Source organism: Chelmon rostratus, chromosome 19 (genome assembly GCF_017976325.1).
Source record: "Chelmon rostratus isolate fCheRos1 chromosome 19, fCheRos1.pri, whole genome shotgun sequence".
Lineage (NCBI taxonomy): Eukaryota > Metazoa > Chordata > Actinopteri > Chaetodontiformes > Chaetodontidae > Chelmon > Chelmon rostratus.
In genome coordinates this window covers 16,632,964-16,660,694 of record NC_055676.1, presented here as the reverse complement: position 1 = coordinate 16,660,694, position 27,731 = coordinate 16,632,964, and the positions used below count along the sequence as shown (strand labels likewise).

General features: G+C 42.1%; 1 protein-coding gene across 3 annotated transcripts in view; it reads right to left on the bottom strand.

Moving 5' to 3' along the window:
* The window catches only part of arhgap24 (Rho GTPase activating protein 24), a 69,826-nt gene that overhangs the window by 4,674 nt on the left and 37,421 nt on the right, over nucleotides 1–27,731 (bottom strand). For 2 of the 3 annotated variants that reach the window (XM_041959726.1, XM_041959725.1), the window contains exons 4-7: nucleotides 8,997–9,119; nucleotides 3,974–4,181; nucleotides 1,254–1,386; nucleotides 9–82 (exon numbers count right to left, since the gene is read on the bottom strand). In XM_041959726.1, coding sequence (XP_041815660.1) covers nucleotides 9–82; nucleotides 1,254–1,386; nucleotides 3,974–4,181; nucleotides 8,997–9,119 — 538 coding nt within the window. Of the gene's footprint in view, nucleotides 1–8; nucleotides 83–1,253; nucleotides 1,387–3,973; nucleotides 4,182–8,996; nucleotides 9,120–25,869; nucleotides 25,985–27,731 lie in introns of those variants that run through there. The other variant, XM_041959727.1, reaches the window with a different exon arrangement.

Genomic DNA, 27,731 nt, shown 5'->3' with positions numbered 1-27,731 from the left:
GTGAATACCTGCAAATGTACTTGAGAAGGTTGTAGTTCACTGGAGGTAGACATTCAACAAGCCGTCGCAGCTCCTTCAAACCCTGAGGATGATGGACACGTTTTAGGTCACACACATTCAGTCCAGAACAGTAATTCTTTATATTGATCCATACTGCAAGTCATAATAACAAAAGGGGCCATTTACAGTGTATTAGATATAAAAATCACACCCGCAGACCAAATGGAGAACAAAACAAGGAAGAGAAATATAAAAAAAAGACGTTTGCTGGAGAAAACGGCAGCTGCACGATCAGAAAACATGTTTAGCTGAGCGATCAGGCTCATTCAAAGAAAACAAATTCATCAAAAGATTCATCATTCAAATCACCTTAAAACGATGAGTACAACATTATTCCCATCACTTTCTGAGGTGTGTGTATGAAGGTATGTTTACCGTGCAATCAGAGAAAAAGTGTTTTTGTCTTCTCACTAGACATGAGTCCAAAAAACGAATCAAATGAAACAATTATTAAACGACATGATGATTTATATAATTTATGATCCGTCACTGGTGAATCTGGAGTGATCTCACAGGATCACTCACAATCAAAAAATTATAGTTAATCATTATTTTCTTTATTATTTTGATGCACTAACGAAGCAAAAGATGCTAATGCCGGGATCAGACTACATGTTTTTTTTTTGTCTTTGACGATGTTCACGATGTCAGATCTAACGATCACAGCGCCATAAACTCTTGCCATGTCTTAGTCGGGTGACTGGCAACACTACACGTATGACCCCGACTAATCACAGCAGATTCTCACAGTACGGATGTCATCGAACATGGAACATGTTCATGGGAGATGCCACACCAGACGTGTCAAGACAAAAACATTCTGGGTCTTTTCGTCGGTGTGTCGTGGGGCGTCAAGACTGGCCATGACTCTCATAATCGGCTGGTCACGACAAAATCGGCTCAAAATTGGGCTAGATTTGTGTAGTCTGATCCCGACGTTAGAGAAACCCTATTTAGAAGTTAGAAGTCAAGACAGGCACAGCAAAGCAAGAAACAGCAGAGCTGAGCGTGGCTGACCGGGCAGCAAGAGGCCACCTTTAATGCCACAGAACGAGACTTCGGATGATTTATGTGAGAGCTTTTCAGTGCTGACTTCTGTCGATATATAAACTGAACGAAAAAAAAAAAAACTTCACGCGGAGGAATAAAGCGTGTGAAAGGCAATCTGTCGGCAGTCAGGAGCTCTTGCTCACCATTTCATCATCTTTGCCGAGAAGCTTGGCGCAGGCCAGGAACTCGTCGTACTTGTGGAAGGGGATGACGGGCTCCGGCAGCTCTCTGAGATACAGCTTCAGCAGAGAGGCTACTGTGTGCACATCCGTGTTACTGTAGAGAGGGAAGAGAAGAAGAAGCGGTGATGGGCCGAGGACTGAATTCATTGCGGGTACGTGGCATGGAGGCGAATCATGAGACTGATGAGGAGAGGTGAGAGAACACAGAGATCCTCAGTTTGTGAAACACCACCAATCAAATCTAGAAGCTAAAGGAACAGTTCAGCCGTTTGAGAAATATATGAGTAAGAAGGAAGAAGATTGATACCACTCTAATCGGTCTGTTAAATATTAAGCTACAGCCAACAGCCATTTAGCTTAGCTTAGCACAAACACTGGAACCAGTGGAAAACAGCTAGCCTGGCTCTGTCTCATGCAACATAATCAACCACTGTAGCTCACTAACTTTATCTTTTATCTGTAACAATAATTTATTGTTCCAAAGGACTATTTTGTGCCAGAAAGTTGCTGCTCAAAGCTGTTTCCAGTCTGTATCTGCAGTCAGCTGCCAGTTAGCTGGCAGAGCTGAGCAGACAGAGGGGCATCGACCTTCTCATCAAACTCTCTGCCAGGAAGCAAATACGAGTATTTTCACAAATGTTGAACTTTTGCTTTAAAGGTCAAGTGTGTAGGATTTATTGGCAGAAATGGGATATAATAATCATAATTACAATTTTGCTAGAGTATAATCTGAGAAATCATTTAGTCTGCCATGTTTCTACAGTGGCCCAGAATGGACAAACCAAGTTTACTCTGGTTCTAGAGAGTTTCGTTGCCACCATAGATTCTTCTATACACTTGGAAAGGTAAGAGTGAGGTGAGGGGTCTTCAGCTGGTTGCAGTAACCTCACCACTAAATGCCACTAAATCTTTCAAGCTGGACCTTTAATGGCCAATCAAAATGCCCCCAAAATCTCACGCTTAATGAGTTATTGGAGGTTTATGTGGGAGAATGGAGCGAACTGAAGCAAGCAAGGAGGGCACAAGCAGCAGGAAAGCAGACAGGTACAAACAAAAGCAAAGAGGGAACAACAACAACAGCAGTCCTGGGTCAGCTCAGATGATCTGCCAAAAGGCAAGAGGATTTCCACCGTAGGCACAAAGACACTAATGAGCCAACGAGTGGGCAGCTGGTCAGGCAGGCAGGAGGTTACAAGGCCTAATGAGGGAATTAGCATGGCGAGGGACTGTTAGGAACAAAAATCAGACATGGGTAGAGACAGAGGAGGGCATAGTCGTTGCTACAATTTCTGTTAAAGCAGAAGTAGGAGGGCAGAGATGTCACTGAGCAGCTGACATAATGGGGGCACTTCTGAGTTTGAATTTGTACTTGTGCGTCTAGGAAGTGGTAAGGTGCTGATGTACAGCCTGGACCCTGACAGCCCTATGCAGGTTTTATTTATGATCATCAGAGGACGTGGAGTGAAAGAGGGAGGAAGAGCAGAGAGGCGGAGAAGTGGAGGTGGTTTGTTCCATCACTCATGCATTCCTGTGTCATGCTGAGTTATGGATGAAGGTTGTCACATCACAAAACCGCTCTCAGTCTCTCAGTGCAGCCACCTACGCACCGCATAATATGACGGCAGATTTTAATGTAGCTGCCAGCTGATTTTTAAGGTTGTGGAAAAATGATTTAGCTTTTTTCTTTTCCACATTAACATCTGGACAAAATGAATGCGTCCTTTTTTTTTTGGTTTTAATCTAAAGCCCAGACCACTTCCACACTCGCTAGTTGTCGGGCTCCAGACAGAACATTGGTATTATATGATCCCTATCAGTGGAATCACCATGAACCTGCATGAATTCACATGCAATGTGAACAGTAAATCTGCCTGAATTTCTCACATCAAGTTCAACTCTGGTGAACTTTGAATTCACTGCACTGACCAATAGCATTAGCACAGCTGGCATTCCTGGCTTGCTAGCGCGTTAGCCGTTAGCTCATCAGCTACTGCACCTGCAAATATTCCGTACCACATCAAGCATTCATCCGCCTATTGTTGCAAATTTGCCTGAATGAATTTAGCTGTTTAGCACCACTTTCTGGTGTAAGCGAGCATAATCGGAAACAATCACGCTTGATCTGCACACACTCGCACAGCCCAATCAGGCAAGTGAAAACACCTGTGTGGGTGGACAAAAGGTGTGCAGGGGCTTAAAGTATGTGCTCAGTGCTCGCGTTTGCTAAATATTTGTACTAAACGCTGATGCAGGTGCATATAAAAATTCAGTTGGATTTAATAAAAAGAGGCACGATCAATTTAGAAAAACTAGATTTAAAATTAAATTTACTTTTACTGTAGATGATCTGTTGTAAAATATCAAGAACATCAATTAAAATAATCCGCTTTTATCTAGTAATTTAGTTCTATAATCAGAAATATCTACCATCTCCACACCCAGTTTCCTTACTTGTTTCTTTGTTGTGTGATGCAGGTTTCCAGTGCAAACAGGTGCTGAAAACCTCTTTCATTCAAATCTCCTATTAAAAGCCTCTGGAGGGTTTTGTTCCAGGCCAACAGGAGCAGCAGTGTGGTTCCAGAGGTTCAGAGCTCCACCAGCCCACAGTCTGAACGGATCACCTTCACATTAACATGCACCGAGGAAATCCAAGCAGCCGGTACGCTCATGTGTTTCCTTACCAGTCAAAAGAGGGTTTTTCTCCGCAGTCGAAGGCATCCTGCAGCTCTTTGACCAGGTTGGCCTGTCCTGGCAGCCTGAATAGACCCTCCTCCCGAAGGCCCCATTGCCGGATGAAATCCACACACTGCTCGACCAGCATAGGAGCGAGCTTGTTCCCAAACCGGCGTTCATAACGCACCGTTTCCTCCAGCTTCTGACCAAAGATCCCTGAAACACAACATGTTTAAACTTATGAGATTGAGAGATGCTACAAGAAATCAGCATTAGGTGATTCTGTTCTCATCCCCTTTTCTGAACATTTATTTATAATAATCATAAAGCTTTTATTTGAACACTGTTTGTAGAACATTTATAAAAGGAGATTTAAGTGTTAACCACAAGTCGTTCAACATATCAAAGAAACGGAGAGCAGTGTCTAGTTCTTTTTTCTGTCTTTTAAGTTAAATTATTCAGGGAATGATTCTTAAATGACAAATATGATGCTCCATCCTTTGAAATATTAACACTGTTTTAATATCCTGAACTATTCAACTGTGTCTCCCAGAAGTGAAAGGAGCGTTTCTCAAAGAATTAGAAAAAAAAACCCCATTAGCTTCGCATCTGCAGCTTAAAGCACATCAAAGAGAGCAGTTAAATCGATTGAAAAAAAAAAATTCCGATAAGGCCGGCTAGACAGCCCAAGCAAAAAATATGTACACCCACAAAGCCTTAGCCTGATGATCAAATCTCTAACTTCCTGCTGAGCGCCTCTCGCCTTTTGTCGGAGGCAGTCGCCGTAGGGAAAAAAAAAAAAAGTGGACTGATTTCCATTTGCAGCCGTCTCATGTGGATGCAACACAAGAGGGGATTAAGGCAGCCTTCCTGAGAGATTTGGACCTGCATACTTTTCCGGTCTCCAGATACAGACAGAGGCTACTCACACACATGCAGACACGTGGTACAACAAGGTGCCGCACAGCGACTGCATTACACTGAGCTTAGCGGGACCCTCGTGCTTTTGACAGCATTTGACAAGAAATGCAGCTTAAAAACAAGTGACGTCAATGTGAATACACTCTAGTTTAAATCAGCATTTCTGCGCAGGCACACTGGTGCATCACGTTCATTCAGAATTTCCTACTTAACTGATGCAAATGCTTCAACCTGTTTTTCATGATTAGATGAAAGTGGATGCTGTCTATGGTTGTTTTTTCACTAATAACACGATGGTCTGTTGTCATACTCACCCCTCTTGAAACTGACACAACTTGCAAGCTTCCGGAGGAAACGCCTATTAATAAATTTGTGATAAGATAACATACCAGAGGTGCAGAATATGAAGTGCCTGCATTTTAGCATTTTCCAAAAGCCAGCCTCGGGGTTTGCAGTTATGACAGAAACAAAACAAAAACAGCAGAAATAAAAGAGATGCATCAGTTTGATAGTAGGTCAGTCAAACTGTCTTCATTTCCATCTGTCAGAAAATGTTTTTTTGATCATCTTTCATTGGAAAAGAAGCTTCTCAGATGTTAACGGTGGAGTTTTGTGTTCTTTCTCCTCTGGCTCAGTCGCTTTTAGGGTCTTTTTCCACTTCAATCTTTGCAGCAACCCAAATAAGACAAAACAGTAAACAGCCACAAATTCCCAAGAAATATTTGAAGCTGCGTATCCATTTTCCAAATCTTAGACGGATCAGAGTGAAATATAGATAAGTTGAGCTCCCCCAGAGAAAAGAATGATGAATATCCACATGTAACAAAAACAGCATCAGAGAACAAATGAGAAAAAGTGACTGGATGAAAACGAGGTCATCCCTCCAGACGTTCTGGTCATGAGTCTGGGAATGTTTTCCTGGGGTCACATGTGACTGTGTGTGTGTGTGTGGACCAGCTTATGAAGAGTGTGTGCATGTGTTTATATGTATGGTTGCCGTTCCCACAGGATCCGGGTCGCACCACAACCACAAAGACTGCAGCACGTGAGAGCGACACCTTCACTCTGCAAACACTCAGCAAAGTCCTTCAGCACTCGCAGGTTCTGTCAGCGACACAGACTGACTGCTGCGCACACACACACACACACACACACACACACACACACACACACAAGACATTACATCGACTTACATTAATTTTCCTGGAGACTTACACCTTTACCATAACCCAACTCTTCACTCTAAAATGTAATCATTTACATTATGGGGACATTTTTGGTAAATAAGTCTACACAAGGAGGCCCCAGACCCCATCGGTTTACAGGCACCTATGACAGTGGATTGTGACATGGAGTCGACACATTTCTACATTTAACTATGTGTCGTTACTGCTTAACTTAACTACCATCGAATGGATTTTAAGATGTACTGCATACCTTCTCGCGACGTTAACGAAAGTGACAAATGATTCATGTGTCCGCCCGGTGATTCGGATTAGCTCAAAAACTGAATGGGTTCTTCCTTCACCTATGCTACACCCTTCCATCAAGTTTCATGAAAATCGTGCCTGTAAGTTTTTCCATAATCCTCCATAAACAAAGGTGAAAAAGGTGATTTTACGTTACTGAAATTTGTTGTTGTGTTCAAACATGAAACTAAGCAAACTCAAGCTGGCCTAAACCCTCTCCTCAAAGGCTCCATGCATACAGCATCACTGCTATCTTACATTGAAATGCACGTACCACAGCAGATATTGTGTTTTGTATTAGAATGAATATTTAATATATGAAACATGGTTGCTCAACACTGCATATCATGGCTGGTACCCTCACTCACACAGATGTATTTCTGTTGTCGTGGTGTAAATAGAAAGAAATAATAACAAAAAAATAATGAATATATAAAGCTTGCAACATGTGAAGACATTTCATATGAGATGTCACTCAAAACATGACAATTATTTGACTAATATTCATGATATGGACAGGAAACTATCAGTTCAACCAGAATGAAATCACAGCTCAACACAACAGACTGTTTGGTTCAATCTGGAGCTCAGAGGCAGAATATAAATTCCAGGTAAAGTGGTCTGATGTCCTTCAGCTATCACAGCAGCTCAACACCTGTTTGACAAACACTGACAGACTCAGGAGCTTTATTAGATTTCAGGCTTGCACCGGTTCAGACTGGAGGAGTTTCAGCTGAAGGTCTATCTGGTGTGGAGAGCATCACACTTCACTGTGAAGTGACTCGAACTGTGGTGTGACACCAAACTAAATATTTGCTGTAAATTAGGGTGAAAATGTCGGCTGTCAAACAGTGTTAACACCAGAAACAGGCACGTCAGAAATGTAAGGGTGGTTGGAGGTGGATGTTTGCTGAGAAATATTTAGTCCAAACCAACAAAAAACAAACGTCTCTAGAGGCTGAACTGATATCGCTACTGAGTGTCACTGCACCACAACTATAACACAAAAATGGATGAAATCAACAGTCTGGAAAATCTCCTGTATGAGAGTTAATTTGAAGAACAGTTTAAAATTGGCTTCTTAATTTCCCACATAGCGTCAATCAGTTCAAAAAGGTCAAATTCAGATGCAAACTCTTCACAAACAAACGATTGGTAATTACCATGAAGTAAATCTCCAAAGATCCAGATGGAGAGGCCACAGCTGCACATCCCCCCAAGGTCTGACTTCAAACTCTCGTCCAACTGTTTGCTCAAGCCGGCCAGTAATTAATTCAACATCATAGCAAGTGTTCAGCACAACATGACAGCAGCTCTCCTGTGGGTCAAACACAGGGGCTTCGTTTTGGGAGTTCCTCGCTGTCTGTCACTCTGAACGGCATTTCTAATCACACTTCAGGGGCACCGACCAGCCAATCAGGGCTCGGTTGGTCTCTGCTGCTACTGCAAAATGTGAAAGCCTGGAATATGTGTGTGTGTGTGTGTGTCTGTGTGTGTGCTGTCTGTATATACATATATGTGTGTGTGAGAGACAGCGAAAGCCCGGCTCCGCTCCAACTTGGAGCCACCTTTCTTGTGGCATCTTTGACAAATGGCTCGTCCTTTTGAAGAGCAGTCAACTGCAATAGACATCAAACTCCCTGCACTGAAAACAGAGGGGCCAGCTCAGCCTCATCTATTCACTGTGTCACCGAGAGCTGCCCGGACTGCCTGTCTGCTTACAAACGTCGCACTTGTTCATACGCAATGTAGGCCAGTATCTGCCAGTAAAGTCAATAACAAGCCATAGTGGCGCAGTAGGAGACTCAGCAATCGGCACACTGATCCCATCAAAGTCAGGAACAACTTTAGTACACTTCATGATCGCCATTTTTTTGTAGTTTATGTGACGCACGTTATTTCATTTCAACACGTTCACCCTCTTTGTTTAATAGCGCTAACAGGCTGGATAGAAAATGGTAACAAACATGAGAGTGGATATTCAAGCAGCACGAATGCGGTCCTCTTCTGGATTTCACAATTTAAAAGACAAAGCAAATATTCCAACTGACTAAAGCTGTTTAGACATCTTGTCGTGGTGACGTCAACTATTCTACTGATGCAAACAACATGTGGTTGGAACAGCCGTGTGGAGTAAAACAAAGGAGGCAAACTGTTTCCCTGCAAACAGACTCTGGAAACATGTCTGCTTTAGATAAAACTTTGAAGATCCAGCACTAAGTTCCCCATAGTCCTCTGTTTAAAAATATGTAATCACAATATAACAGGAAAGTCATACATGCATATCTTGCACCTGAAAGTTACTGCTTATTCCCGTCTCTATCATGCACGCGCAAATGGACGTAGGTTACAGTATCATCACTGTGCACAAGCAGGCTTTCAGTCCTCAGTTAAACACACTCTGTGCACAGAAGGAAGCATTTTGTCAGTGGGATCAGAGCAGGCAGCAGTTTGATGTGGTTGAACTTCGAGCAGAAATGGTTGCTCACTCACAGATTCGATAATAACACACTTATCCATCCTCTAGTGCCGCAACTGGAAACTCATCCACATGAACACCAAACTGTGTACAAACCTCACTCACATCAACAAGTGAACAAGTTTTCCAGCAAATTAAAACAACGACTGCGGGTGTACTGACCTCCACCAAAAGGGGCCCAGATGACCCGGCGGATCGTCTTCACCCAATCCTCCATGTCATTCTGGGTGCTGGCCATAAGAAGGTAGGTCTCATGGTTGGCTGTCATCCGCTCTCTGTCTCCCCCTGTTCAAACAGACGGAAACATGGATGACGACAGGATCCTGCAGGCAGCAAAGTAAATTCAAACTGTCCGACACAAAAAGAAATCATCAGATTCTGCTAATCTGATCTCTTCATTCAACGCAATCAAGATTTATGGGACTGAGTAACTTTCAGAACATTTTAGAAGTTAAAGATCCCCTCCAGGCATGATTTCAAGCCATGCCTGGAATAATAATTTAGGTCTAATATGTTTTTTTTTTCCAGAAAAGTTATACATTCTTAAAATTACATCTAAAAATCCAGAATCTTTAAATATGCAAATATTGTTCTTTTTAAGTGTACGTGCGCTGGAGGATGCAAGTATCCACATCACACTCGTAAAAATGTTTTATACTGGACTCTGATTGGCTCACAAACTCGTTCTGATGTCACAAAATCATCAAACTCAGATTTAAGGCGAGCGTAGAGAAACTTTCCTCCTTCAGCAGATAAATGTGAAAACTCTGCCCATACAATATTCTGCACAGTGAAGGTCAAACATTCGAATGAAGTAAAAATAGGGAAAGACATTTTTGAACGAAGCACAAAGCAGCGTCTGGCCTCCTGGTGACCGACACAGCACTGACTTTAAATGTCCTTGGACAACACGGTAATTTACTTGAACCTAACCACTTGGTGTCTATAAAAAATAGGGCAATTTTGCAGGTGCACCTTCCATTTTAACTCAACCACAGTAATAAATCAAAAGAAAGGCTTATATCTCTGGACACAACTGTATGTTCTATTCGAGGCCATCCTGATTCGACTTGTAGATAACGGCCGCAAGCGCTCTGCTGTCATGTGACACCGGATGGATTGGAGCGGAGGCTCTGGACATGCTTCGAATCTGGCTGCAGCGATTACTATGACAACAGAACCGTTTGCACGGCTCCACTTCAGCTTCATAAAGAGGCAACAAACAAACAAGGAGTCCTGGCATGTCGCAGAGATGCACTCGCTCTATTATGGGAAGAGATGAGCTATTAAGAGACGGATGGTGTGTCACTCAGCGGTTGAATTATTCATGACTTTGACCACCAGGGATCCTGCTCCATTGATTGCATCACAGGATGAGACCTGCGTGTTGCATACAAAAAATATTTATAGACTGCTACAACACAATATGAAAGGCCAGCGAAGGGATCAGGTCCAACATGAAGTTCTAATGACTTGACTTGAAGCAGAAATTGATATATAAACTGTTTTAGAATGCAAACCAAGACAGTCATTTGTTTTTAAAGTGAAGTTTATTCGCTAAGACTTGCATGCACCGGGGCAGCATTCTTGGCCACAAGTATTTTATGTGTGTTTTTGCATTGCGCAACATTTCCACTGTTTCCACACTCCCATCACTGATAAAAATTTAATGTTACAAGTGAAGATGAGTGATGCTGGTGCATGGTGGGGGGCTCCCAGTGGATGTGCAAGACACTTTTCAGTGATAATCATGAGCCTGCTTTGAAAGCGAGACCGTCCTAAAATCTCTAAAAAAAAAAAAGCATTTTAACAGTTTTCAGCAAATTGATTTCTGTAGTTAATCATTTAATAGGTTTTAATGTTCCAGTGACTAATTCAAATGGATCCATTGCTTCATTTTCCAGATACAAACTTTTAGTTTGTGTCTATTTTATCATGTATACAGTAAGTACGGAACTCTTTATTGTGAAAATTCACTTGTGATAATTACCACAACAGATCATAGTGATTTCTCAACAGCCATGAAAAATTAGCCGTTTGTATTTAAACGTGACTTCATGTATGGGGTTGCTAACTTTCTTATCAATGCATACATAGCTATAGAATTTTAGTGTTGCTGTGACACCACACAACTGTCAAATTTGATTGTTATCATTGTACCCATTATTGCTGTAGTGATAGGAGTTATTAATACCCCCAACCACCAGGGGGCAGCAATGATGCGTTCCTACCTGTAAACTATCTATTGTCTTGGTTCAATTGTCTTGGTTGAAGAAGATGATGCTGGACATACATATTAACTGAGCTTTGTTTGTTATTTATTTTAAAAGTAAGTTGTACGTTACCACCAAAAGTAGTGAAATTACAGTAACACGTTACTTCCAGCACTGGTTATTTGATTCAAAGGCTCCCAGTTTTGGATGATCTCCGTCTTGATCCTGATTGGTTTAAATGTAAGTCACTTTGGACAATAGAGATAAGTGAACTTAACGTAACAGGTTCTCCCTAAAACCTCTTTGCCATGATCCAGCTAACTGTCAATAAAGCATCACTTCCTTAGGTTTGGGTTAAGGACTTGACAACAGCTCCAGATGGATTTTAAACCAGCTTTGAATAACTCCGTTACCCCTGTGCAGCTTTATTTGACTGTGAGATTGATGCTCCCTGTCAGTCTCAATGAGATCTCGTTAGCCAGGAACAGATGCCAGTGTTTGCCCTGTGTGGTATTCTACATGTTCACAGTGTTTATCCACTATAGGCTCCCTTTCCAAACACAGACCTCGTAAAATCCGGTGACTAGAATGAACCTGAAGTGAATTAAGCCTGTATGTCTCAGAAAGGCAAAGGAGGTATTAACTGAGGAGTCATTATGTAGTAAAAGTGTAACTGGAGCTAATTTCAGATATTCAGGCTCATGTTGCTTTCTTCATGTAACATAAAAATGTTATTTTCTCAGCATCAAGATGTGCTGCACAGTGTCTGCAGATCCACCTCATGAAGTGTAAAATTAGTACTTTCAAAACAGCTTGCTTCTAGCATTACATACTCACCTCACGGGCATGATTGCATGTATCTGTAGCTGTAACCTCAGCATCACTTTTACTGCACATTCTCAGCAATTCCCAACTGACCTGATCAATTAAAGCTACAGACAATTTACACACAATTAATCAGATGCATTTTCTGAGCAAAATAGAAAATGTTCTCTGGTTCTAGCTTTTAAAATGTGAGGATTTGCTGCTTGTGTTAGTTGTTTATTATTGCAAATTGATTTTCTACTATCTTTTTATCTCTATAATGGAATTTCTGATATCTATTTCTGCACTTTTAATTCGATTCCATTATGAATGTGTAATGATTTTCTAGCAGAGCAGCTACGACATTTGCTGTGTATAATAATTAAAATCAGGTTTGAAATGTGACAGGTATTGCATAAAGCAGGTGACTGTTGCTTGCACTCACTGCAGCCAGTATAATTCATCCACCCACCAGTCCATCCCATAGTGAAAATGCCTGATTGAGGCTTGCACAAGCCAACTCTCCCATTAAAGACATTGAAGTTTTGATCCATATTGTGATCTTTGTCCAGGAAGCAGGCTCTTCCTATTAACAGCAGGGTAGTGGTTTGTGTCCCTGATCCAGTGATTAGTCGCTACCCGCTATTGATTCGCCCTCAGGGCTCTCATTAATTACACTCCACATGGAGTACACACAACTGTTTCACTCTGCCAGTCACACCCGCATCCATAGACCTGAACATGCAAAGCATCACTTGGGTTTCAGCCACATCGGTATTAAACATACGGACTCATTTCCACCCATTCTTGACCGTGTGCTCCATCCGTGACTACAGCAGAAGTCCGGAGGCGGCTTCGGCTCACCTCTGCGATTTTACCTGCGACGCGCCAACAGATTTTTAACGATGCAATTTGTCAACAAAGCGTCAGGATGAACGAACCGGCCGGTAAACGTGCAGCTGCTCACCTACATGCGCACATGTGAGTCGATCTGCAGCCGGTGGAAACGCTCCGTCGCTCCAAAAACGCTCCGAGGCAGCGCGTCGGGTTGAGACCATCAAACCCGAGTCCTGCGCGTCACAAACTCCTCACAGCGGCCGATACAATGATGAGTTTAATTCAGAGAGAGAGAGGATGACAATATCGATGTTCTGGTGTGTCCACTGTGAGAGAGAGACCGTGTGAGACCGTCACCACCACGGCCGTGCCCAGCTTCAGCAGCGTCCGAGGCAAAGCCCCAAGCCCCCAGCAAAGTTTCTGACAGCAAATATAAATCTTTATTTAAGGCTCTAAAACACATAGTGTCATTTTTTAAATAGATGAAAGGCTTTCTTAAAACATCTGGGCATTGTGGTTTCTAGTAAACAAAGCTCAAACAGGATTAAACAACACATTAACTGTGGACTACTTTCAGCTGTGGATTAATACACATTTGACGCTAACGCGCTAATGAGAAGTAGGCTAAGTGTGGGGAAGTAAACAGCACTGCCCATGTTTGCGGAGGTCATGCAGTCCAACAACGTGCTTGATTTATGTGTTTCAATGGACAACAATGGGGGTCTGTGTCACAAGCTGCATCAAACTTTGGCCACGCAGGCAATATTTGTTTATTACAACTACAATGATTAATTAATTAGTTAATTAGCTGTCATCTATTAAATTAATCGGCAACTGTTTTGATAATCAATTATTTTTTTAAGAAAATAAGTCAAAGCCTTTTAACGTTGATATTTTATTCTTCTTTTATGCCAGTAAACCAAATGTCTTTGTGTGGACAAAACAGGATGTCACTCAAGGACGTCATTTTTGCTTTAAGAAACACTGACTGAAATTTTTCCACATCACAGCTGGTTACAAGCTGTTTCTGCACTTATTTTAGTATTTTAGTATTTAATTTAGTATTATTTAGTTAATATCTTGCAACAAAACCGAATAAGTATATTGATGCAACAATATGAAGAGAACAAGCTCAGTTATGTACACCTTTAGTGAAAATGAGTCACATTATTCAACCCCATCAGTCTGGTGCTCTGTGTTGACCAATGAAGTGAATGTGTCGGATGGTTTCCACAGTCTCATTGGCCAATTTGGCGCACAAACATTTCTCAGTCACAGGCATCTCCAGCCTGACGGCAGCGCTGCATTGAATGTCGTGCCAAGTAATCGTGATTCCCCGGTTTCCCCGCGACTGCTTTTGTCCACATTTAAAATCAATCATCTCTTCACATGGAGCCTGTGTTTCCACTACTTGCGTGGAAAGACAGTATTTCCCTTTTGGAAAAAAAAACCTGTTGTGAAGCTGTTAAGCAAGTGTGCAACAGGATTATACAGCATGCCATGGTTATTACAACACACTCCTGTTTCTCTTGCCATTTCCTGTTGATGCTCAGCTTTCTTCCACATTGGCTGAATTGGCCATATGGTTTATAAAGACGGGTGATACGTCAAACTCTATTAGCACAAACACACAAACTTTCTGGGCAAAACACTCAAAACTGTCAGTACAAAACTTGCGAGAGAGCAGGTATTTGTACCCTTCTGTAGGCTTGTGAGCTCCATTACTAGTATTAGTACGAGGATTAATCTTGTGCAAATATATTGTCAGAACACATGAAATTGCAGCAGCTGGATGGTCATCCATTCTCAGGCTGCTAACTTGAATAACAAACCTAATCCAGAGTTTAGAAGATAACAATACAAGTGACCACAAAATAATACCGGCTGTCTTTGTGTGTATTTCAGTTACTTTCACTGTCCGGCAGAAACGTGTCAGTCAGCTTCCAGCCAGCTGCCTTTCCTTGTGTGTGTGACTCAGGGTTTATATGAAAAACAGACTAAAATCCAGCAGCTGCAATGATTGAATCATGAGTTTGTGAATGACATAAGTGCTGTAAGCTGCTCCAAGCATTAATGAATAGTGTTCCATTTGCATACTTGGCAAAGATGATTTGTTGAAAGTGCAATAATAATACTTGAGTGCATGAGGGCTCATTGTTTGGAGACATGTTTTTAGCCCAATCACAAACACAGCATTCCCAGATAACGCAGCAGGTCAATCAGTGGTTTGACTCCAAGTTAAAACCACCATCAGATGAACACTTAAACAGAGAAGACTGGAGCCACATCCCTATGAAGAACAAATATTAGCTTTTTAATCCCCGCTCTGCAACTTTCAGCCAATTTCCTGCAGAAAGATCAAAACATAGCTCAAACATCATCTTGTCGCTCGAGGGGTAAATTCTCCATATCTGCCCACTAAATGAAATGACTGGAGGCTCCCGTTTGACACGTTCTTTATCAGCTGTGGTGAAGCTGCCTGCAACTATTATTCTCACACTGGTTGCAGTGTGACTGGCACTGCATCTCTGAAAAAAAAAAAAGCCTCGATCATCGCTTCTTAAACGAGACCAATCCTAGCAGGAGCTCGCAGCCACAGACAGTCAAGGAACATCAGTTACAGCACGACTGTACCTGAAGAGACAACCGTGACAGCTGTCACAATTCCCCTGATTCACCACGCTCCTGCACACCGCTCCAAAGTTTTAGAAACTCAGCGGTGAACAATCGTCGGCTTCACAGAGGCGTGCAGAGCGGTGCTTTGGAGGACAGCTTGTATTGAAGAAGGCACACGGATCAAGATTCCTTATTCACCTTGAGACTTCATGAAAAAGTTCAGGAGAAGAGAAAGTGCCACACCCTTTCAATTCTCCTCTGTAATTCCAACAGTCTCCTCAATGGAGCACCAACTAAAACGACAACTTTATTTATACTAACTTCTATATGTTATACCAAAATTGTTCTCGAAGTGCCTGCAGACAGGTGGTTAATACAGTCAACCTAAAAAAAACTGAATGCAGCACTAAACAAAGGAAAGCCACTGCTAAAGTAACCTGCATGCATCCTCTTTTATTACATAAAGTATATAAATTATAACACACTTCTGAGTAATTGCACATCCTTCAACAACAATAACAACCATAACATACGGTATCTTTGCATCATGTTAAATCATCTCAAACTTTTCCATTATTTTAAGTTGCCTTCTGTGTGTGTGATAATTACTATGTGAGTTGGGTTGAGCTCAAGCGGCTAACAACTGTTCATTCCGGCTCTGACCACCGGCCTTAATAAGTGGCCAAACCCAGCTGCAGACTAGTCTTTAGCTAATGGCTCAGAACAGGTGGGAGACAACAAAGGATCCCACTGTGCTGTAATTGCTCACAAATACCTGGAGCCCCGGTACGCTTCGCTCTGACCTGCATCTCTGGAAATAAGTCCAGTAAAACAAGGCATGCAGAGGGCTGCACTGGATGACAGATCACACAGTAAATGCTTTAATTTTTTGAAGATGACAGCATGATCTTTTACCTCAACTGTCACCCCCAGAGGATACTAGTGCTGCTATAAAATGTTAAGCGGCAATGATCATGTAAACTGTATGTATTGACTAGTCTTTTTGCTGAAAGGAGTAGGTTGGAAATGCACTTATTCTCTTTCTTTCTGTGAATGGGATGAGAAGATTTACACCACTCTCATATCTGTCTGTTAAGTATGAGCTAGCTCAACACAAAGAAACTGTGAGGCACATTAACACCCCAAAAAAACTACAAGCTGTTGATTTTTACATTTCTCTTTTAGACACAGTGTAACATTTTACAAATCTAACTCAATGCTGTTTTTCACTTCTGCACTGAGCCAGGCTAGCCGTTTCCCCCTGCTGCCAGTCTTTATGCTAAGCTAAGCTACCTGTCTCCTGGCTGCAGCTCAATATATATGGAACAGGTATGAAAGCAGTTTCCATCTCCTCATCTAACTTTTGTTCTATTCCTTTAATGTGGTCATTTAAAAAAAGAAGAAGAAGAAAGGACTGTTGTTAAAATTATTAAGATACAATACAGAGTATATAAATGAAACTGTAAAAAAAAACCCAAAAAAGTATGGCATGTCCTACCTTCAGAGCAATCCAACAATGTGACAAATCTATGGAAAGTTTGTGTTCACCTCATTGCAAGGGTGTAACAATAAAGAACAGTCAGTTTGTTTTAATTTAGGCAAACATTGCCCAAAAGGGAGTGGGTGTTAAAGTGTTAAAAATGACCTAAAAATGATTCAAAAGTGGAATGTATTTTCTCTGAGACTTGGTATGAAAATGCTAAGTTCTTCCAGACTTTGATTGTGCTGCTTGCCAAGTGGAGGAAGCAGCTGCTGCTGGCCCAGAGAACAATGCAGACACTATAACTACCTTGTTTAGCTTTATATGACAATGTCATAATTCTCCCACTGTGTGTGTGTATGTGTGTGTGTGCGTGTACAGTGGGACATTAAATGAATACACCAGTGTCTGTTCTCCATTGTCTGCAAGCGTCTTCTTGTTTGCATGCAAGCAGGGGCAAGTTGAGATTCAATATTGTGTCTAATGATAGTCTCCTCAGAAGTCCGCACATCATAAATACCTCCAACAGAACAGGAAGTCACTCACCGAGCGACGAGCCACACCACCTCGCAAAAAAGATTCGTCCATTCATACGAGAGGATGACGAGGATTAAAAGTGGAAACGAAAACTACATCCATTTGCCTTTTCATCTTCGGTTTACGAATGATGGCTCCCTTACACACAGAGTTTCATTCATGAGTGATATCACTTCCAGATGATCTAATGCCTCTGCAAAGTACAGCTGTTACAACAAAGACGTGTCTGTAGCAGAGACATCAGTGTATGTTTAGAGAAATACAGCCACTGTATCGCACTGAGAGTTACATATAAAACTACCAGGCTCAAAGTAGTCAAACAGCACGCTTATTATCATTACCTTGGTGTGAGGACAGTAAACCAGATAATCCATACTGTGGTAAACTATGAATCGCCTGATGAACCATCTCCATGTCTCCTCCACACTCCTGAGCAGAAGCCCCCTGAACGGGCTGCAAAGTCGCGGCGGCCTGGGTTAACCTGAGGACGGGAGTTCCTGACTGAGGAGCCGCTCTGCCAGTTTCTGGCCTGGCTCAGAATGAGTGAGTGAGCACAGCTGAGAGGGTGTGAAAGAGAAAGGGAAGGAGGGGAGGGAGGTGAGGTTTGAAGAGGGGGTTGGGGAGCACACACACACACACATTCACATACTTCTCTTAAGCACTGTAATGGGAACAATAGGCAGATCTCTCTCAAGGCTTTGGTTGAAAAAGGCCACTAGTTAGACCCAGGGCACGACCCCTTAAGCAAACATGGGTTGTCCCATTCACACTGCAGTGCTTTGTTGACATCTTCAACCACAAACTTTTTAGAGCATAATGATGTAATATTGACTTATTGCATGTGGCATCAAATAAGCCTCAAAATAACATGCAGACAATATTGAGAGTGTATATAATTTTAATTAAATTTTATTCACTTTACTAATCCCAAAATCCCAAACTGGGAAATTATTCTCTGCATTCCACCCATCACTGTAAACACATCAGGTGCCCGGGGAGCATATAGGGGGGTTAAGTGCCTTGCTCAAGGGCACATCAGCTGGCTAATGAGGGGGGGGGGGGGTACTCCACCACACCCAAGTTTCTCTGCCAGTCCGGTGGGGGGAATCGAACCGGCGACCCGCTTCTCCAATCTCTAGGCCCCCCTATATATACAGAGCATTATAACCATCACAAGGATACTGCGTTACATTATATTATTTTGTTCAAATTTTGGTAGTGTAATATTTTGTATCAACAAAAACTCAACAAAAAAAATATACTTTTTACTATTTAAAATAACTATTTAAAACAATTAGTGCAGATTTAAATGAGTAAAACGAATGTAGACAAAGTTAAAGAAAGCAGAATTGTGCTGAAGTGAGTATTTTTATAATAACTGACACAGTGATGATAAGAAAATTGTACAAATGTCATCAGTTTGGAGAGCGCAGAGCCTCTGAGTCTGCTGCCATCTTAAATCTATTTGAACAACTGATTCATTGTTAGAGTCATTTACTGTTATTTATTTTTTGATTTGAAGAATGACCTTCCCAAGATTTTAGTCCTGGTTGATTTGGCGACACCTGTGGTTACTGGCGGTAACACCAAATGCGATTTGATGCTACAGGTCGCATAGTTCTGAGGGCAGCAAAACAAAACTGCTGTTGCATTAAAAAGAAATTTTGTCAATAATTGGCCTTTCTGCATCATTCTGTGAGCAAGTATGATATGATTTCATGCTGCACACGGCATGAGTCTGCAGACAGCAGGGCATAATACAGAATTACTCAATCAAAATATTTGACAGATTAATTGATAATGAAAATAACTGTTAGTTACAGTTGACAGTATGCTCACACCATCTTCATACTATGCTGGCTGATAGTGACAGAAATAATTAAAAGACAGAATAATCAAAATTAGAGCAGATCTGACTCTTTCATATCCAAAAAGCCTAAACTCTCATCACAACTTGTGTACTCGTCATGGTGCGCAGACTCCTGCAGTATGTCTGCGACTACATCTTCCCATGCATCTACAGCAGGTGCCCTGTTTCACCTGACCCCCACCAAGGTATCGGTGGCTAATTCTTTTCCTGGTGTCACGGTGGTCCTGGCCTGTCAATCGATGTAGTCTGAAGGCAGACACCACAACATTAGCCTCCACCTGAGTCCCCAAAGGCATTGTCTGGTGGAGAACACAGAGTCCATAGAGTTGCTATGGCTATCCATTACCATCTGATGCTGAATGGGTTACAAAATGAAAAGGAGTGGGGAGGTCAAAGGGGACGAGGGTTGTTTGGCTCTACTGTCCGTCAACAAGCATCCATGGGGGAGAAGGTAATTGTCGAATGGAGAATAATGGCCACATCAACTCCAAATTCTCTGTATTCTTTTGCGTTGAGAGGAAAACACGATACCTTGACTACTTTGGTTCTTGAGGCCAGAACGATGCAAAACTTTAAGTTCAACAATGTATTTCCAGAGGTGAAAGAAGTAACCAGATCTTAACTACATGTACACTACAAGTAAAAGTAGCAATATCACAGTGTAGAAATACTTTGTTTCAAGTAGAAGTCATGCATTTAAAAGTACAAAAGTGTTGAAAATTATAAGTACTCATTATGCAGAATGGCATATTTCAGCATAACTATATTATTGTATTATAATGACTGATTATTATTGATTATCATTAATGTGTTCAACTAGTATCGAAGTTGATAAGGTTCATTTAACTACTTTATTTTGTTTATCTGCTGGTAGCTTGTGAATTTCCCCTCAGGATCAATAAAGTTTTATCTTAATCAGTAATGTTGCATCCCATTGATGCATATATATATATATATATATATATATATATATATATATATATATTGTTGATATTGTTTTGTAGTATTAAACTGAGACTGCAAAGTAACTGCTAGCCAAAGTTATCAAATAAAAGCTGTGGAGTAAAAAGTACAAGATTTGCCTCTGAATTGTAGTGGAGTAGGAGCAGAAAGTACCTCAAAATTGTACTGAAGCACAGTACTTGAGTAAATGTACTTAGTTACATTCCATCACTTTCTCTTTGAAAACAAGATAAAAGCGAGTGATTCAGTCGCTACATATTCACTCCTCTGTTCGCACATTAAAGGGGGTGAAGTGCGCTGGTCAAAGGCAGCTGTTGAGCAGGATACGAGCGAGCGGCGTTTTAGTGAGTTGTCATGGGGACAGTCGGGGAGGCATTGGGTCAGTCCGTTCATGGAGGTCACAGGGCTGTCAAAAAGCCAAGTGTCTCCGTTCTGATTTCATGCCAACTAAATAAAGAGCTATGTCTGTGTGTCCTGCCAAGGCTGCTGTAAATATACCATTATGCAAGGGGAATCAATTTCAGCTTTAGGAAAAGGAAACACGGCTCAGACTTGACTTGTTCAGAGCTTGTGTTGGAACATAAGTCGACGCGATAATTATAAAGACTAGAGACTAATGCAGAGGCGTAAGTGAGTCGTGCAGTGTCGGCTGGTGTGTTTTGAAGGATCGTACCTGCCTTTTGGCCCATTCACTACAAACACAGCATCTCTCTAACAATGCTCTCTTCTTCTTTTTCCACTGTGAAGAACACAGTGCATCATGTTTACGATGATGGATTATATTCTGTATCTTCTAGTTTCAAGTTTCCTAAAGTTGGTGTTCGTGCTTCCCTGAAATGGAAACCAGTTGCAGCCTTCAGGGCAGGAAATCTGAATCAAACACTCTAAAATAAACTTTGTCTTGCTTTGGAAAACGGCTGCGATTAGCGTGAAGTACATGTGATTTGTTGGAAATGTGCTAACATACAGGTATGTACCAAAAAAAAAGGAATGATCCTTTAATACTTGACTTGGTCAGACCAAGTATACTGTATATACTTACACTTTGCTCTAATTACAGCCAATTTCCAAAGCAAAAAATAGTGTTTAAAGCCGAAACTGACAATTGTAAATATGAATCATAAATGACATTTATGGGAACTCTCGGTCATTGCTATGAAACCACAAACATTCTGTTCAACCTATTTATTTCAGTGGTGACTCACAGTATAACGTGAGATTAATTCTAGACTAATTCCAAACATCTTTAAACTATGCATGACAACACTTTGAGGTTTGTTAAAATACCAAAATCCTTACGAGTGAACCATTTAGACCTCGGGTGAACCATTTAGACCACTGACAGCTTCAGCGACTACCGACTGGGGGATTAGTATGCCATTAAAACGTTAAGAGTGTTGAGTTTTGGTGAGGGCTGGCAGCTGTTGTCACTTGAACACTTGCACGCAATGCTGGGAGGCTGACGCGTTACATCAGCGACACAGGCAGACTGATACTTCAGAGGAGGCTTCTGGAAAGGTGCAGCACACGCAGATCCAAGGGGAAAACCTTGAGCTCACTAAAGCCAACCTGACATTAGTCTTTAATGTGCTTTTAGCCTACTATCATCAGCGTATATGCAGAGAATTCATGCTTCATGTGTAGCCAGACGCACTTAAAGCAAGCAGTTAGACACTCTGTTGTACTGCAGAGTGAGTGTGTGTGTTTTCACCTCTGTACTGTGTGTGTGTGTGCTGGGATACGCATGTGTTGTCTGCCTGTGTGAAACATGCAGGCATCCTTATGGTTATGTAAACATATCTCACAATCTGTATGCAATGCATGCCAAGAATTCATACTTGGGGTGCGCTGTGCGACCCCAAACAAATAGACTCCCACAGTGTTTGTCAGATATCCAAACAGGTTTTGATTTAAATGCAGGATGTTGTCAGTGCTAAGCCTCATACACACTCACATTCACACACAGTTGCAGATGCTACTGTAAAAAGGGTGTGATTTAAGTTGAAATTTTAGATTTTTTCTGCTGGATAACACCTCATTCACCTCAGTGTGCTGCTTTGTTTGCAGCTATTTTAAATATTAGAGCTTCCATCTTATTTTCTACCATAAAGAAGGGGGAAGACATCCAGTAACAATTATGCTGGAAGGATAAGATGTAGACAAGCACCCTGGCACTCTGAAAAGGGAGTGAACCTCACTTTATCCACTGCAGAGAAGGAAACATGACAAAGTACCTGTTGCTCTGCTCACTAATACCTTCTAATATCACCTTTCAGCACTGATGAGGGCTTCAGGGCAGACGCACACCTGCACTCCCCCAAGCCAGAATTGGTAGGTTGAGTCAGCCGGGCCTCTGGGAAAGCCTTTTGAACTATTCACAGAGGGTTATAGAAACCTGACTGCTGGTTTATTGTGGGACTACCGGAGGCAGAGCAACTGATTTAGTCTGTCTTTCCCCACGAGAACCAGAACAGACAAAGCTTGAGTCTGGATTTAGGCGTGTGAGCTCTGGATGTGCTGTTGGCCTTTGACCACAGAGATACGAAAAAAAATCATTAGAGCTTGGTCTTAAGTAAAATGCTTCTCATGATTTTCCTGAAGTAATTTTGTGATAAAATGAATCCACCGTGGTCATGTGTCACAGAAGCATTAATCAACATTTTCATTTACTAGATTGCTTTAGGAGATTGAAGGGCCTGTCAGAGGTAACCATTATTGTGATAGAAAGTAGAGATAAATCTGACATTCATCAATCATCTCCCTGCGTGAGTCTTCGCACCCCTTCATATTTACACTTAGTGACTGATGAGATGGAACATGGGATATGAACGGCGCCATTTTTGGTGCAAAAATAGCGGATGTGTTCCCAGAGCAGAAGCATCTGTGTAATAAACTGTGTCTGTTGGTGCCAGTTATTTTCAGTGTGTGTTTCTGCACACATATCTGTGTGATGGCCAAACTCAGAAGCCATGCACCATAAAACTTCCTGTTGACTCGCTGCCCAATCATTTGGACAGCCAATGGACAGCGCCCATCAGCTTCGGCAAGATAAGCGTGTTTTCATTTTGGCCGTCGCAGCAGTCCTGTCTGCGTTGCCGCTCCACATCCTCGTTGTTTTCTCTGACAAAGCCAGCCAAAGCGCTGCCGGCCCGGGAGGGCCGCAGTGCAGGGGGAGCGCAGGCGAGCCGGGTCAAAGAAAAAGATTGGTGGTGATCTAAGTGGAGAGACAGAGAAACGCTGACCTGGGCTTTGGCTCTTTGTGTGTTTGAGAGTGCGTCGCCGGACTTTTGCTGATGTTGTTCGGTTCGTTCTCTTGTTCAAGCCTGTGCTATAAATAAAGCTTTCATTAAGTACAGTCATTGGTTTGGCTACTGAGCTACCACACGTGCATGTAATGTATTTTTTTTTAAGTAAATTTACTGTTGCTGCGAAGTGTGTTTTAACCACACACGTCGATTCCCTCAGGGCTTCATTGAGGTGGCTGATTAATCTGGCAATTATTTTCTCAATTAATGAAGGAATGATTTGGTCCCCTTAAATAATTAACAACAACAATTTCCCAGAGCCCATGGTGACGTCTTCAAATTGCTTTTTAGGCATGAAGATATTCAGTGTACTCATCTATATATATCATATATGTCATATATATCATATAAGACAATGAAAAGCAACAAATTCTCAAATTTGATAAGGTTGAAACAGCTGTCAATGGACAAATGGATTTATCAACTCTACTCTTTAGTATCTGACACTGTGACCACCAAAACCACACTGGATCATTTCAATGTTGCAGTCTCCAACGATGATGCTTCTTGGATCTGGCTTATGACTGATATATCTGTCAGTATTTATGTTTAAAAAAAAATGCTTAGCTTATGAAATCCAAAATGACTATTTATCAGTTATTTTATACTTTCACCAACTGTCAAACATATAAAATTCTCTTTCTTCCTCACCTCCATCAGCAGTTCTTGAAATCTCATTTCTGCCTGAACATTCTGCATATACAGTACTTCTTCTGCCCGATTTCTCTCCCATCTGTTGCTTCAGATTTTTGCATGAGAACAGCTTTACTGGGATGGATTTACAGGCAGGCTGGGAGCCATGAATTCAGGAGTGTGTTCTGTTATCTGCCTCAAGCAGCCAAGCAAAGTGAAATTTGACCCAGCTATGAGAACGCTTTTTTCGCTAAGCATGATTTTTCATCCTCTGGCAGTTTTTTTTAAAGCTATGTATCTACTACAACCACACCTGGGTGTCTTTTAAACTACATATGTGGTTTAAAAGCGTGTCATTATACAAGTGAAGACTCTGATGGTTAAATCCTATTCACACCATTTCATTGGTGTTACAAACAGTGCAGTGTTCAGCATTGCTTAATATTTACAAGTTGTTGCAGTGTGTAGGAATTGGTAAACTTTGTATTTTGTCCTTCTTTACTTTCGGGTTAAATATGTAATATTTTCTTCATTCATATGTCAAGATCAGTATAGTGCAGTGCACTGAAACACAAAACACAATTACTCTCTGTAGTCTGCTACTGGGCTGATTGATGCCCAGTGGAGCTGTAAACATGCTTATTTGTAAACTGTAAAGTTGGGCATTTTAATATGGGGGTCTATGGGGATTGACTCACTTTTGGAGCCAGCCTCAAGTGGCCATTTGAGGAACTGCAGTCCATGTTGGTTTCATTTTTCAGCCCTGGAGGCTGCTGCTCGCCAAGGACGACAAGCCTGAAAGTGAAAAACAAGCAAACAAACTAGACCTCTGTAGCGCACTTCCCAGCTTCGCTTGAGGCTATCGGTTCGAGGCTACATTAGCCACTGCTGATATAACATACCTGAATCTTTGACTGAACTGTCGGTGACTGAGTTGCATTGTGGGTAATGTTTTGACCAGAAAGCTGGAATAAGTGGAATAAATATGGTGTAATATCAGTACATACAATTTGGATACTTTTTAAAAAAACTATCCATTGAAACTCTGAGTATAGGTAAATGTGCTGCATCCTGTTTGAAGGCCATGAACTCTTCACGCCTTTTTATATGCTGCATGCAGTTCTGTTTTTTTTCTATGGTTATCAGTGACAGTAGATAATAGAATCTTCTCAATGAAAAGTCAATGAGACTGCAGGGTCTAGAAAATGGATTATCCTGGAAACTGTGTTCAGTATGAAAGGAGGATCTTCATCAAGCTCCAAGAGATTTACAACAGAGCAAAGCCCCTCTATAAAAAGACATTACTGCATAAGAAATGAAACATATTGTCAGAAATGATAACTCCATCATTCACAGAGTATGTTTGCAGACGTTGGTATAGAGGACAAATAAAAAGCAAGCTCCAGCGATGCCACCAGAACAGCAGGAAAATCAGGAGTGCACGAATCATAAACTGCTCGTCTGAATTCACAGCTGCAATAAACATGAAGCACAACTTGTAAAACATCCATCTGCTGACATGATGAATGGCCAGCATTTTGGAAAAGACCCTTTCTCAGTGAGACCAGAGAGTAATTTGCAACTCATCTGCAAGTAGCTTTGTGTCTTAAGTTTAAGACAAGTAAAGCTGCCTGAGGAATCCTTTCACCCCTTTCTGCAGCCGCAACTGAAACTGAAGACAGCGCTAAGTCTAATAATAACACGGCCACCGTGATGAAACTGTCCAAACCAGATGCAAACGTGTTAGTATTCATTACTGTTATGTAAAGAGACAGACCTGGGTTGGAGTTAAGATCCATGGGGTGCAGAGGAAGATGTGCCCCCTTCTCAGCTGGAGGTTGAGGGAGCAAAAGCCACGCTGTCGCTGCTGACCGCCGGCCCCCCGGTGCCACTTCTTCATCTGTTCTTATTCTTAGTTAGATTTGTCTCCTTCTCATCCTGCCAATACACACTCCACTGCTCTCGCTACTGTCCTTCCCACTCCCCCTCCCCACTTCCTTCGCCTCCTGCTTTCCTCCACCTCATATAACTCTTTCGCCTAAAACTTCATTTTCTTAAGTCAACGGCAGGTCAATGTGACACGCCAATCAGCAGCACTTAGGCAAGGTCAGGCTAAGGCTGGTCTAGTCTAGCATTTCCTCTACATACACTTCTGACAAGGGAGCTGAAAGAGCAGAGGAAGCATATTTCTAAGAAACACATGAAAGAAGTGCAGGAGAGAGCGGCCGAATGAAATCAAGTGAGACAGCAAGCCGAAGGCAAGATGGTGTGTCTGCTTGTCTCTGAAGGAAGTGAGAGGGGTGGGGTGGGAGCTGGTGGTGATGGTGGTGGAGGGGGAGGGGGAGGGGGTGCATCGTAAATCAAGCAGCCCTCCCCAAAGTGGGGACCTGTAAATCTAGCGGACGAAGAGTTGGCGCTCGGCCAAATGACTCATCCACGGCGCTCTATAAATACAGCGGTGTAGGGTCGACAAGGCTGCTGCTACTGGTGGCCAAGAAGCCCTGAGACACCGGGGTTTCTCCCTCCTGGAGGAAGGTCTTTAATAGCCTCCTTATCGTTTTTCAATCTCACCCAGACTTAAAGGAGAAGCACACATCATTGGCTTCCATTAAATGGCCCCCTTGAACCTGGGCTGGGAGGGTGATTAAATTTAAGACCGACGCTACCTGTCGGGTTTAACTCAAAGGAAAGAAGCGGGTGGTGAGGAGACATCTAAATATTTATCCAGACAGAAATCAGTTTACATACCATCGGTCTGAACATTCAAGTCAAGTGTCCCCATCAGACAAACATACTGTAGTAGTCCAGGAGAAACTCCACCGGAGGCCAGAATGTGCCCTCGCTGAGACCTGGCCAACCTGATACATGTGGGAGCAGGGGGGTGAAGACGGGGGTTCGAGTGGGACGCTGGTGGATTGCTATGTGACATGTCAAATACCGATCCCCTCAATAGGGCTGTTATGTAAGCATCAGAGCTTCCTGTACTGTCCCTCTCTTTGGCCTGAAACTTGGCCTGTTTGCAGGCTGCGGTGCATTTCCTCTAGAGGATCTCACTGCCGCAGACACGCAGGAATAATAACGTACAGACACAAGACAGGATGGGAGAAGGTCTGGAATTGTCTCACCAGAGCACAGATGAGATTGAGGTGGATATTTCAAACAGCAGATACCACACAGAAATGCTTGCTCATTGTTTGGACAGGCTGAATTCTCCAGTCTCCTGCTTTTTGTCACATACCTTTTTGAATCAGCAGTTCAATCATATACATCAGCTCGTCACGCCATAGTCTGTGCCTGGTTAGGTATGGAGAACGCATGCATGGGTCAAATAAATGTGTGGATAATCACAAAATTGTGTCTTGTTGGAGCATTTATTGTCCTTCACAGCTCAGAAACGAAACCATCTATCAGCACAAGCTCCTAGTTTATCATGTTTTTGTGATATGACAGCTCTGTTTGGAGCTAGTGGAGGATGCATCATTAAGTGAAACACCTCCCCTGTACAATAATACAAAAAGTGTAGCAGGCAACATTGCATGTCCACTCATCCTACACGTTATCCTCTTGTGCTGTTATTGCAGCTGCCTTTTCCCATTTGGTGGTTGATCAGTCATGGCTTTATGAAAAATGGGCCTCATC